The following is a 14,523-nucleotide window of genomic DNA, read 5'->3' on the forward strand; positions in this document are numbered from 1 at the left end:
GTATACTTACGTATATTATATATATAGTATATATATATATATATATATATATATATATATATATATATATATATTCAAAAAACTCGCAAAGATTGACCAAGAAATAATATGCAGCTGAAAAGGTTTGCAAAAACCTATAATTAACTTCGTATTTTAACTTCGGATAAATGGCAGATTAAATTCTGTTTTAAAAAAGAGATAGAAATACAAAATCTCACATCTTTTTGGGATTCTCTGGACCCCCAGTGATCACTAAGGGTTAAAAGATTTTTTACAGCATTGTTATAATACTTATAAAAATGATTACAATTATTAGAAAACTATTGCAATTATTTCTTAAAATTGGAAAAATTTTTAGTGAGACCGAGAATCGACCGAACCAATTTCAAATCAGTCATCATCAAAGCTGGTCGCACCCATAAATGGTCTGTGGATGTATCTGGTGAACCTCCACCGGAGATTAGATGGATCTGGAGAGATAACATCCCATTAACTACTACTGAGCGCATTAAGATCGAGAATGTCGAGTATCACACGGACTTTACGATTGTGAATGCAATGCGCAAAGATACCGGAAAGTACACGCTTGTTGCTGAGAATGCTAATGGCAAAGACGAAGAAACCGTCGAGCTTACTGTACTTGGTAAGTCCAATTTTCAAATTCTTTTTACGACGTTCTGTGTGTAAGGATATTTATCAATATTTAATAAATTCATTGATTAATTTTATTATCTTATTTTTGTATCAGTTGCACGAATAAATTTTTAGATAGAAAAGAGTTTTCGATCTTAAAAAGAAAAAAATCTTTATATAAAATTTTTTCTTGCAGGAAAACCGGATGCTCCTAAAGGACCTCTGGAAGTCAGCGATGTCACCAATACCTCGGCGAAAGTGAAATGGGAGAAACCAGAGGATGATGGTGGTGTGCCAATCAAAGAATATGAAATCGAGAAGATGGACACAAAGACTGGTAAATGGGTCAGAGTCGGCAAAGTGCCTGGAAATTCGCCGAATACTGAATTTGAAGTCACTGGGTTGAATCCTGGAAGCGAATACAAGTTCCGCGTAACAGCTGTCAATGACGAGGGTGATTCGGAGCCTCTAGAGAGTGAACGTGGCGTTATTGCCAAGAATCCTTACGGTATATTAATATTTTCTTTATATATATAATTAAACAATGTGTATCTAATGTTTATCTTAATAATTCAAAAAATATTAATATCACAGGATGTTGGGAATTTAAATGTCAAAACTTCAGAAGTATATAGGGAATTAATAAACTGAAATAAGAAAAAAAGTAGAATATGCTCGTTTTGTTTCGTTTTAAAAAAAATTGCAAAAAAGATAAAAAATCATAGTTGCTCGTTTTCGCATTGCCTCTGAAATATCATCGCTGAAATTGTGCACGAAATGTTTGTTTACATTTTTGTTTTTCTCCTGTAAATTCAATTCATTCCTGTAATCGTCAGTTACTTGTCAGAAGTCATCGAGTGAATTACTCCTGTCACAGTACATGCCACGTATATATTCTAACGTTGAATATGCCGATATAAATTTCGTGGCTTCTGCAACGGTAATGCAAGAGGTCAACATTTTGAACAATATCCACATTAAGCAAGTGAATAAGTAATGAAAAAATAAAAAATGAAAACTATGTTTTGTCTTTAATTGTGCACTGGTGCACATTAAAGCCGTACACTGTTTTAATTCGAGTATAAGTGAAATGTAAAGAGTAAAAGTGAAATGTAAATATTTCGAATTATAAAATACATATTTTACTTAATAATACAATAAAATGTATTGAGTATTTCAAGATTTAATCGATTTCTATGTTTATGTATAAACATATCTTTACGTTATTTTGTATGGCTTTTTTTTATGTATGGCTTTAATGTACATCAGTGCACACTGAGTGCATTCAATCGAATTCGCTATTAATTTATCGATCCTTTATACGTTCTCAAAGTTTTGACATTTGAATTCCAAACACCCTGTATATTGAAATTACTTTATTAATTTCTTTGATTATATAAAGTCAATTTTTTTAAAAATTAAGAAGTTAATTAATATGTTTCAACTTTTTGTTTATTATCTCTTTAAAATTTTAATTAAACATTTATTTGTTAAATTTTAGAATAAAATTTAAAAATTTCTTTTTCAGATGAACCTTTGAAGCCTGGAACGCCCGAAATCACCGATTACGATAACGAATCTGTAAGTTTGAAATGGGCTCCACCGGAATTCGATGGAGGAGCTCCTATCGAAAAATATATTATCGAGAAAAAAGATCGGTACAAACCCGATTGGGAAAAGGCTATCGAAGTACCTGGAAATCAACTTGAGGGCAAAGTACCCGATTTAAAGGAAAGAGGCGAGTATCAGTTCCGAGTTATTGCCGTAAACAAAGCCGGACCGTCGCCTCCGTCCGACGCGTCAAAGATGCAGATCTGCAAACACAAAGCTCGTGAGTTTCTATCAAATATAATTATAATATAATTACAATTAATGCATGTGTCTTATATTAAAAATGTTACAATTAATAATACAGTAATATTATAATTAATAATATAATTAATTAAGAAAAAGAATTATAGAGAAACATTTAAAGATTTATTTTTATTATATAAAAAATAATATTTTGTTGTATAATTTCGCTCATTTCACTAGTGAAACCGAGAATCGACAGAACGAATTTGAAACCCATCATCGTTCGAGCTGGTAAAACTGTTAAGTACGACGTGGATGTACGTGGCGAACCACCACCGGAAATCAAATGGTATCACGTCGGCAATGAAGTAAAATCCGGTGAGAACATTGAAATCATCAATATTGATTACAACACGAAGCTCACTATTACTGATAGCCTGCGCAAAAATACTGGCGTATGGAAGATCAAGGCTGTCAATCCTCATGGCGAAGATGAGGCGGAAGTTGAAGTAACGATATTATGTGAGTGGCAATATATGAAATTTTTGTAACTGACAGAATATAAATTATGAAATACTTTTCTCTTCTTTTTTAAATTATTGCGCTAATTTCTTGTGTACAGCGGCTCCCGGAAAGCCAAAAGGACCACTCAAAGTGGCGGATGTCACGAAAAATGGTTGCAAACTTAAATGGGGCAAACCGGAAGACGATGGTGGCAAACCGGTAACTGGATACCAAGTGGAGAAATTGGATAAATCGACAGGCAGATGGATACCAGTTGGTCGTACCGCAGATACCGAGATGGACGTAAAGGGTCTTCAGGAAGGACATGAATATGAGTTTAGAGTAAAAGCTCTAAATGAAGAAGGAGAATCGGAACCACTTGTATCGGACGGTTCTACACTTGCAAAGAATCCTTATGGTAAATTGAATATTAAATAAATAATATTAAATAAATAAATTTATTAATTGTTATTAAACAATTTTTTATTAAACGAAGTTATTCAAAAAGTAAAAATTGATATTATGTAATAACTTTTTAAAAAAGTATCGTATATTATTAAAATATAATTTCATATAAAATAAATAATTTATGATATATATTATTTTCACAGCTTAATTAAAAGATTCTGCAATATAATTAATACTTTTTTGTAGTAATATTAAATCAAATGTTTTTTACAGATGTTTCAAGTAAGCCTGGAACACCGGAACTCGAAGATTGGGACGTCGATCGCGTCGATCTCAAATGGGAACCTCCAAAAAATACTGGCGGTGCGCCAATCACCGGTTATATTATTGAAAAGAAGGAGAAACCTTCTTCGCAATGGGAGGAAGCTCTTGTCACCGACTCGCCACAACCAAAAGGTCGTGTTACCGGTTTGAAAAAAGGTTCTACTTATCAGTTCCGTGTTCGAGCTGTTAACAAGGCTGGACCATCGGAGCCTAGCGATCCGACCAAGCCGCACATTGCAAAAGCAAGATTCCGTGAGTATTTCAATCTGATTAACAAATTATAATAGAAATTCTATAGGCTCTAATGAATTAAATCAATTAAGAATAATAAGTCTTTGAAAGCCAATGCTGGATGTAATTGCAATCAAGTTTTATTGTATATAATAATTAAATGAGAGCACGAGCGTGGCATGATAGATACAGCGCATTGGTCTATCATGTTCGATCCCAGTAGGAACTACTAAAATATTTACGCTCTTGTCTCCTCTCGGAAAATGCCGGCAACCTTCCGAGAGTATCCTTGCTTACAGAAATACCTCTCAGAAAAATCCGTCGTTTGGAACTGGCATTAAAATAAATTCCATGTGCTTATGTGCAATTGAATAATCAGTGTGTACATCACCAAGCACATGAAAGAGATAAACAGGAGGCCTAACGTAAGAAGAAGAAGAAGAAGAATTAAATGAGTAAAACGTTATATATAATAAAATTTCGATTCTTAGTTTGAATTCTCTTCAGTAAATATATAATTGATAACTTCCGTTTAGTGTAACGTATTTTTCAAGCAGTGCAGTATTAAAACAATAGAAATCTAATGAATTAAGAATAACGAGTCTTTGAGAGCCAATGCTGCCATGTTATTCTTAATTAATTTAATTAGAATCTATAGAATTTCTATTGTTTTAATACTGCGCTGAAAAATGCATTACACTAGACGGAAATTTATCAATTATGTATTTATACTGAAGAGGATCCGAACTAGAAATCGAAAAGTTTTATTCATTTAATTGTTATATACAATAAAACTTGATTGCAATTATATCAAGCATTGGCAAGGCTCGTTATTCTCAATTAATTTAACAAATTACAATTAAATATAACTTGTTATTATATACAAAAAGCTCAAAATATTTAATAATTATAAATTATAATTTATAAACAAAAAATTATAATCTATAATTATATAATTTTAATTTTATTTTTAATTTCTATTCTGATTTAAATAAAAAAAAAGATCTCTAATTTAATAATTTATCGTATTTCATACAAAGTGAGAAACATGAATAAATATTGGTATATTAATTATTACGAAATAATTTAAGATAATTAAAATAATATTATATAAAAATTATTTTTTGTAGTGAAACCGCACATCAACCGTGATAAACTGCAGACTATCAAAGTAAGAGCAGGTCAATTAGTGAAGTTGGAAGTTGATGTCGAAGGTGAACCTCCTCCAACAATTACATGGAGTTTCGCTGGTGCACCACTTTCAACTGGAGCCAATGTTAAAATTGATAACGAAGATTACCTCACTAAGATTCAGTTAATAAATACCAGTCGAAAGTTAACTGGAAAATATACTATCAAGGCTGTGAACGATTCTGGACAAGATGAGGCCGATGTAGAAATTAACATTCTTGGTGAGTAAACTTGAATATATTGGTATGTTGTATCCATATCTCTATTTTAACTTAAAAATAAAACGAAATTCTATATATATTTTATAATATATGTAAAATATTTTATTTCATGTTGAAATAAGAAATGCATAATGTAAGCAAATCTTTTAGAATATTTTTTTAAGTGAAATAATGAATGTTTAAAGATTCAAATTATATTAGACTAAGTTACCAAACTAAATGCATAATATTATATGTATTATACAATATAATATGTATTTATGTTGTAAAACTTATTATGTAATTTTGTAGACAAGCCTGGAAAGCCGGAAGGACCACTGGAAGTGACCGACGTGCACAAAGAGGGCTGCAAATTGAAGTGGAGCAAGCCGAAAGATGATGGTGGACTTCCCCTGTCCAGTTACATAGTAGAAAAAATGGATGTGACGACAGGTCGTTGGGTACCAGCCGGTATCGTGGACCCTGATAAAACTGAACACGCAGTTACCGGTTTGGAACCTGGCCATAAGTACGAATTTCGTGTAAAGGCTGTGAATGAAGAGGGAGAATCAGAACCTCTGCAAACCGACGTTGGCATCGTAGCTAAAAATCCATATGGTATAGTATTCTAATGTTGATTACAATGTTCATACATATATATATTTATTTTTATACGTTATTCTATTTTAGATTAATATTATATTACAATATATTACAATATTATATTACAATATAATATTACAATACAACCAAGCAATTAAGAGCTTATACACAGTTGTTATGGATGCGCTTAATTTATAGACATAGAATTTTTTCATCATGTGTATATCGATTCTTAATTAGGTTAATAATTAGCATTATGTTTTTAAAAAAGATTATATAATTGTCTTAATATATCACTCGTATATTTGTTAAATTGACTTTATTTTTGTATTTATTGTATTTAAATGTTATATTGACCTATACATCTTACCATAATTTCAAACGTTACTTAGCACTGACAAAGATACAGATTTAATCGACAAATTTTTATATAATTTTGATTTCAATTGTGTGTAACTAAATGGAGGTGCAATTTATTAGTACAATCAGTGAGTTTTTTTAGATTTAATGAATATAGAATACAGTTCAGTAACATAAATGAATCTTTGTATTTAAATCTTACCAACTTTTAAATTGTAAGAAGAGTGTTTTTACATAATCGAATGGAGAATTACTTGAAGTTTGAAGATTGCACCTACATTCGCAATTATAGCATGTAATTATAGATTTATTGGTGGATGTAATACCTTAAAGAGGGCTGAAAAAAAATAGCCGAAATGACGAAATTATATGTAAAAATGAAGAATAAAGATTAATGTCAATGCACATTTATAATAACTGTGTAAGCTCTTAATTGCCTGGTTGTATTGTAATATTATTTTTAACATTGAGAGCTCGATAAACTTATACTGTTTAAAATTAAGTAATTTTAAATACATACATAAGCTATAGATATTTTTCTTACTTTAAAATTATAGTAATTAAATTATAGTAATTAAAATTATAGTAATTAAGAATTTATAAATACTAACTAATTTTATAATTTGTTACATATATTTATAGCAAATATTGTTTTAATAATTATGAATAATATGCTTGTTTCTTTTTCTGATAGCAAATAAACAAACGTTATATTACGATGCAATATCAAACAAAGAAGATTTAAAAATCTATGTATTTAGTTATATCGTTTATTTTATAATTGTTTTAATTATTAAAAGAGAACAAGTAAAAAACTTACAGCATACTTCATGAAATATTTTAGATGCTCCAGCGGCGCCTGGACTTCCAGAGATTGTCGATTGGTCAGAGAATATGGTAAAGCTTAAGTGGGAACCACCAATAAGAGACGGCGGTGCACCAATTACTGGATATATCATCGAAATGAAGGATAAATTCGGTACTAATTTCGTCAAGGCTGCTGAAGTGCAAGGGCCCGTATGTACTGGCACAGTTCCACGTTTAGAAGAAGGTAATCAGTATCAATTCAGAGTACGCGCCGTTAATAAAGCTGGACCTGGTGAACCTAGCGAGGCTACCAATCCGCACACTGCTAAAGCTCGTTGGCGTAAGTATTGCGTTTTTATAAGTTAAAAATTAATCCAAAAAAGTTGAAAATATAATCGTATATTGCATTATTAAAAAAATAATTATATACATAATATTTCATGTAAAATTATTTATTATATTAAGATTTATTTAAATTCAATTTTTTAAATCTATTTATACAAAAATTTATATAAATTTATATAAATTTATCGATATCTGATTTTTTAATTTTTATTTTGCAGTGAAACCGTATATTGATCGCACGAATCTGCAACCCATAACGGTAAAAGTTGGCCTTACTGTAAGTCTGGATGTAAACATAATTGGCGAGCCGCCGCCAAAAGTAACTTGGACTTTCAAAGATAAGGAACTCGTATCGGATGACACGATACGAATCGACAATGTTGATTACAACACGAAATTCTTTATACTAAAAACTAAACGCGCACACACTGGCAAATACGTGATCAACGCGAAGAACGAAGTCGGCGAGGATACTGCTGAAGTAGAAATCACTGTTCTTGGCAAGCCCAGCAAGCCAAAAGTAAGAATTTTACATTATATTATTATCAATACCATTAATAATTATTCATTATTAATTGTAATATTTATTATTAATTGTAATTATTTTAATTATTCTAATTATTGTCTAGCTTATAAATTTTTGTCTTGATCTGAATCTGATTAAATATCTTGTTTATAATTCAGGGTCCTTTGGAAGTGAGCGATGTTAACAAACATGGCTGCAAACTCAAATGGGACAAACCCGAAGATGATGGTGGTGCACCGGTCGAATACTATGAGATCGAGAAGCTGGATCCTCTTACAGGACAATGGGTACCTTGTGGTCGTAGTACCGAACCTGAAGCAACCATTACAGGATTGCAAGAAGGTAAACCATATAAATTCCGCGTGAAAGCTGTCAATAGAGAAGGAGAATCTGATGATTTGGAAGCTGACAAGTCCATCATAGCTAAAAATCCATTCGGTATGTATTCGAACTCTGGAAAATTTTAATTTAAAACTTAAAAACTTAATTACTTTCGATTTTAGATGAACCGGGTAAACCTGGTCGACCTGAACTCAAGAACTGGGACAAAGACTTCGTCGATCTCGAATGGACTCCTCCCAAGGATGATGGTGGTGCGCCAATCGAGAAGTATATTGTGCAGATGCGAGACAAAGAAGGCAGACAATGGGTGGATGTTGCTAAGGTTTCGGGAGACCGAACTGCTGCTAAAGTGACTGACGGTATCCAGGAAGGTCATGAATATGAGTTTAGGATCGTGGCAGTCAATAAAGCTGGACCTGGCGAGCCCAGCGATACTTCAAAAAGCGTCGTGGCTAAACCTCGATTCTGTAAGCGATTCGTATATATATATATATAACTTTATTGTTTTATTGTTAGATAAAACATATTTATTTCTCGTAGTATAATAATAATTATCTATCTAATTTTACTATCTATTCTTAGTGGCACCGCACATTGATCGTAAAAATCTCCACAAGAAAGTCATGCGAATTGGCCAGATGCTGCGACTTGAGGCTGACATCAAGGGTGAGCCGCCACCAATTGTTACGTGGAAACTCAAGGATAAGGTGCTGAAGAGCATGGATCGACTCAAGATTGAGAACGAGGATTATCATACTATGTTTATCCTTAATAAGCTTCAGCGTTCGGATACCGGCACGTACACCGTTATTGCCAAAAATGATAGTGGCACTGATCAGGTCGACGTCGAGCTTCAGGTTTGTATGACAACTGCTTTGCAATTTTAATTATATAAATTAAATTCCATTAAGAATATGGAATTATTTGTTAAAGCATCCTTTGTTAAATATAATTGATTATTTATTTAATGTTTATCAGGTTCTAAGTAAGCCTGGCAAACCAAAAGGACCGCTTGAAGTGTCCGATGTGACAGCCGAGGGTTGTAAGTTAAAATGGGACAAACCCGATGATGACGGTGGCGAACCGGTTGATCATTATGTTGTCGAAAGAATGGATGTGGACACTGGACGTTGGGTACCATGCGGTACTAGCAAAACTCCAGAAGCAGACGTGTCTGGATTAAACGAGGGCAAGGATTATCAATTCCGTGTCAAAGCTGTTAACTCCGAGGGCGAATCCGAACCTCTAGAAACGTCCATACCGACAACTGCCAAAAATCCTTATTGTAAACATTTTATTTTTATTACTCCTTATAATTAATTTTTTTAATTCCTTTAATTATATTATAACATAATATATTATAACATCTTAAAAAAATATACTTAAAATAAAATATTTGTCAAATATTTACTTCTAATTACAGCTGAACCCGATGCACCTGGCAAACCCGAATTGAAGGACTGGTCGAAGAATCATGTTGACTTGAAATGGAAAGCCCCGAAGAAGGACGGTGGTGCACCAATTGAAAAATATATCATTGAAAAGAAAGATCAATATGGCAAATGGCAGAAAGCCGCGGAAGTTCCGGGTAACAAAACCGAAGCCAAAGTACCAGATCTTGTGGAAGGTCAAAAATATCAATTCCGAGTTAAGGCCGTGAACAAAGGTGGCCAGAGTAAGCCCAGCGAACCCAGCGAAACCCTGATCGCCAAGGATCGCTACGCCGCGCCCAAGATCGATCGCACAAATCTGAAGGATATTACAATCAAGGCCGGTAGTGTCATTCGGCTGGATGTCAAAGTTACGGGTGAACCACCGCCAAGCAAGACATGGTTCCTGAACAAGGCTAAGCAGGAATCTGGCAACGTCTTGACTATTGAAACGGAGGATTACAAGACCAAGTTCGTAGTCTCATCGGCGACTAGGGCGCACTGTGGCACGTTGACTTTGAAGGCGGAGAATAGTTCCGGCAAAGATGAGGCGTCCATCGAGATCTTGGTATTGGACAAACCTAGCAAACCTGAAGGACCGCTCAAGGTTTCCGACGTACATAAAGAGGGCTGTACTCTCAAGTGGAATCCACCAGCGGATGATGGTGGTGTACCTTTGGATCACTATGTGGTCGAGAAGATGGATACAGAAACCGGTAGATGGATACCTGTCGCACGCACTAAAGAACCCACAATGGAGGTAGAGAACTTGGTGCCCGGACAGGAATACAAGTTTCGAGTTGCGGCTGTAAACGCGGAAGGTGAATCCGAACCATTAGAGACCGAGCATGGAATCGTTGCCAAGAATCCATTTGGTGAGATTTCTAATTTTTTAAATCTATCTTTTTATTTAACTTTAAAACGTTTTATATTAAAACGTTTTATATTAAAATTTTATACGACGAATATTACAAAGATTTTCTTGTTCTCCATTATTTAAATGTAAAGCAATTAAAAAATCTTTTAATTAATAAAACTTTTAACAATTATTAATAAAAATATTAAGAATATAGAAGGGCAAATTAGAGTCAAATTTGAATATAAATATGTGTAATAAACGTTTAAAGTTTTAACATTCTGATAAATTGATATGAAATATAAATTTAATTTAAAAAACTTAACGTTACATTATATTACATGACATGTTTCGGCATCATAATTGTGCCATCATCAGATGTTACAAAATTCGCAGAGCAAAAACGTGAAAAGACAAAAAAGTGAAAAAGACAGAATATTTTGAATAGTCATTATTAAGTCATTAAATGGTATAAAAGACGCATTGAAATATTCTTATAAATATATGTAACCGGTATCTTATGTGGTATCTGATGTAACACTATAGATGGAGGGTGAAAATGAAATTGCTCGCAATCGATTGAACGACTTATTGGGACTATTTAGAGAATTTTCACGATTATTTATAAGTTATAATCTTTTAAGTACAGATCAACAAGCAATTTCATTACTTTATTAAAGAATTCATTGGTATGGTCTTACGTTCTTTCAACTTATGATGTAGATAAGATGCGTGTCAAATTGCTTATATCAATCACTATGAGGTCAATAAATATATGTGAAATTATTAAAACTATTAGTCACCAAGTTAAAGATCAAAATTGTTACAAATATATAAAATTACTAGTCAAAAAGTTATAAATTAAAGATATATAAATTTATATAATGTGACTGTTGTGACAGTTTGACTGACAGATATCTTTCAATGTATAAAACATGATCTTAGAGCTGCAAAGTTGTAATTTATTTATTATCGGTATGTATGCTTTGTGAAGTCCCTTTGTATCTGTCTGTAAGTTGAGGTTGTTTTTCTGTTTTTTAATATTTCCGAGATTAGGAGTTTGTTATAGCATGGTTCTTTATCTAGAATTATGATGTTATCCCAATAAAATTCGTGTTTCTGCTGCCACCTGTGTTCTGTTCACGGAGCGAGTAGAGATATTCCACCGATGTTCAGCAATTCTCGTTTTTAATTGCCTACCTGTTTGTCCCACATATATAGCACCGCAGTCAAAGCAATTGCACCTAAACTACATTGGTCTTGGTAGAGTGGAATCGAGGATCTTTTGAACTTTGATAAATTTCTGTGATTTATTGATACTATAAAATCTATTTGAGTCTTTCTTAAATTGTTTAAATTTCTCGATAATAGAAGGTATAAATGGAACTATGAACCACGAAGTTCTATTAGGTTCGATCTCATTATTTGAGCGAACCCGCGTTTCTATTTTTTGTTTTATGAGACTGTGAATTCTCTTCTTAATGGTATTACAAACGAAATCGAGCGGATAGTCATTCTCGAGTAGTAGAGTATTAATTACAATTAAATTCTTCGTATGGTTTTCAGCACCGGATAATAATAATGCTTTATCGACTAAGCTTATGATGGTACCTCTTTTCGGGGAGATCGGGTGGTTAGATAAAAAATTCAGGTACCTATCTACCTGAGTAACTTGATTTGTGATACCAGTCGAAAGTCAAGGATTTCTTTTTTCATAGTTATATCCAAAAAGTTTAGTGATGCTTCTCCGTTTTCCAAAGTGAATGATTGGAATCGTGGATGGAATGAATTGAAGTATTCTAATATTGTTACTATATCAGATGATGAGATTGTCGTGCATATGTCATCAACATATCGATAAAAAAACTAATCATTAATTATACATAAACACAACGCGGTATTTTCTAAACTTTGCAGCACTGTCCGCAATGATGAATGACAAGAGAGAACCCATGGATGTGCCAAAGGATTGTTTATAAATGACATTGTCGACAATGTAAAATATGTGGAATTTAAGACGAATTGAACTTCTGTCAGAAAATCTGTTTTCGAAAAGTTACATTTTTATATGTAGTTCCATTTTTTACTCCAAAACAACATCTATGGAGACGTTTGTGAAGAGTAACACCACGTTCAATGAGACCAAATTGTGATCAATTATTATACTTTTCGAAATTAATCCTTGAAATTTTTTTTCTTATATTTCTCAGTTCAGATAAGTAATAATAGTTTTATTTATACCACAGATGAACCTGGTGCACCAGGACGTCCGGAAGCGACCGACTGGGATAAGGATCACGTGGATCTGCGATGGACTCCACCGTTAAAAGACGGCGGATCTCCAATCACCGGATACGTGATCGAGAAGCGGGAGAAGGGCGCACCCAAGTGGATCAAAGCATGCGAGACTGGGCCGGATTGCAAGGGCCGCGTCGACAATCTCGACGAAGGTGTCGAATATGAATTCAGAGTCAAGGCCATTAATGCTGCTGGTCTCGGTGAACCATCCGACGCTAGCAAACCGATTACCGCCAAAAGTCGAAGACGTGAGTTCAGATAATTAAAGATATTTTAATTATTTGTCTCTTTCGTTAAATAATCTTTAGAACTTTAAAATATATTCTTTTCAATAAAAAATTTTGAATCACAGATTTAAAAGAATTTTTTAATATAAAAATTTTTGTTGAAAAAATTTTTGTGAAATTTTCAAAAAATCTTAATGGATAGGTATAGATTTATTAATTATGATGTTATTTCTTTTGACTGTTCAGTCCCGCCGAAGATTGACAGACGTAATCTGCGCGATATAACTGTGCGCGAGAACGAAGCATTCCACTTTGACGTCAAAATTATCGGAGAACCACCACCAGACGTTACGTGGGTAATCAACAATAAGAGTATCCAGCAAACCACACATCGCAGAATACAAAATGTGCCTTACAATAGCAAATTCTTCAACGATAAGCCCGAACGTAAGGATAGTGGCACTTATAAAATCACAGCAGTCAATCAGCATGGATCCGATACCGCCGAAGTCGAAGTCACCGTTGTCTGTGAGTAATTGTTACAATTAATATTTTGCAAGTTTTATAATTAAAGAAAATAATTATATATTATTTTTTGTATTATATATTTTCTATTATATTATACTATGTAACCATAGATGAACCACTTTTATCTGTCAGAACGTTCTAATACATGGATTTAATGGATATAAGATAGTAATTTTTAAATATTTTTTTAGATTTTATGTTTTACTTGAAATTGTACGAATAACTGCTGTTTTTATGTTATAATTTTAAAATTTGATTAACATTGATAGTGACCCGATAATGTCGAAACGTCTATATTGTTTATTAAAATAGTGATTGTTTTTATATTCTGAACATTAAATGATATCGTTTAGCTAATAACCCTTCTTATTTATAGATACTTAAAATAATTATCGGTCTATAATGAATAAACTGTTTTATTTATTGTTTTTCTCTTTGTCAAATATTAAAAATAAAAGTACTTAATGTGCAATAATCTGTAATAAAAATTCTCCGTGTGTAATCTTATGTTTTTACTTATATAACAATTTAATCTAAATTTTGTTTGTTTATCAGCCAAGCCTGGCAAACCAGAAGGACCATTGGAGGTATCCGACGTGCACAAAGAAGGATGTACGCTTAAATGGAAGAAACCTAAGGATGACGGTGGAGAACCACTTGAAGGCTATCTCGTGGAGAAGTTTGATCCAGAGACCGGTGTCTGGTTACCAGTTGGTAAAACTACTGGGCCCGAGATGAAGGTCGAAGGGCTTATACCGGGACATGAGTACAAGTTCCGAGTCAAAGCACTTAATAAAGAAGGAGAGTCTGAACCATTGGAAACCTTTAGCTCCATCGTAGCGAAAGATCCGTTCAGTAAGTGGAATATTATAAAATTTATTGAAAGTAATAAATAGTATTGTGTGTGTGTGTGTGT

At 33.0% G+C, this 14,523-nt stretch overlaps 1 protein-coding gene across 1 annotated transcript in view; it reads left to right on the top strand.

The window, feature by feature from the left end:
* LOC105617718 (twitchin) overlaps positions 1 to 14,523 on the top strand; it is a 95,417-nt gene that overhangs the window by 54,742 nt on the left and 26,152 nt on the right. The window contains exons 68-85 of the mRNA XM_012199275.1: positions 359 to 643; positions 830 to 1,141; positions 2,162 to 2,464; positions 2,668 to 2,949; positions 3,050 to 3,349; positions 3,613 to 3,915; positions 5,025 to 5,306; positions 5,598 to 5,903; positions 7,093 to 7,395; positions 7,619 to 7,920; positions 8,085 to 8,364; positions 8,430 to 8,735; positions 8,851 to 9,125; positions 9,247 to 9,553; positions 9,692 to 10,573; positions 12,801 to 13,100; positions 13,326 to 13,607; positions 14,163 to 14,462. Coding sequence (XP_012054665.1) covers positions 359 to 643; positions 830 to 1,141; positions 2,162 to 2,464; positions 2,668 to 2,949; positions 3,050 to 3,349; positions 3,613 to 3,915; positions 5,025 to 5,306; positions 5,598 to 5,903; positions 7,093 to 7,395; positions 7,619 to 7,920; positions 8,085 to 8,364; positions 8,430 to 8,735; positions 8,851 to 9,125; positions 9,247 to 9,553; positions 9,692 to 10,573; positions 12,801 to 13,100; positions 13,326 to 13,607; positions 14,163 to 14,462 — 5,910 coding nt within the window. The remainder of the gene's footprint in view (positions 1 to 358; positions 644 to 829; positions 1,142 to 2,161; positions 2,465 to 2,667; positions 2,950 to 3,049; positions 3,350 to 3,612; positions 3,916 to 5,024; positions 5,307 to 5,597; positions 5,904 to 7,092; positions 7,396 to 7,618; positions 7,921 to 8,084; positions 8,365 to 8,429; positions 8,736 to 8,850; positions 9,126 to 9,246; positions 9,554 to 9,691; positions 10,574 to 12,800; positions 13,101 to 13,325; positions 13,608 to 14,162; positions 14,463 to 14,523) is intronic.

The sequence above is a fragment of the Atta cephalotes genome, assembly GCF_000143395.1.
Source record: "Atta cephalotes unplaced genomic scaffold scaffold00001, whole genome shotgun sequence".
Taxonomy (NCBI): domain Eukaryota; kingdom Metazoa; phylum Arthropoda; class Insecta; order Hymenoptera; family Formicidae; genus Atta; species Atta cephalotes.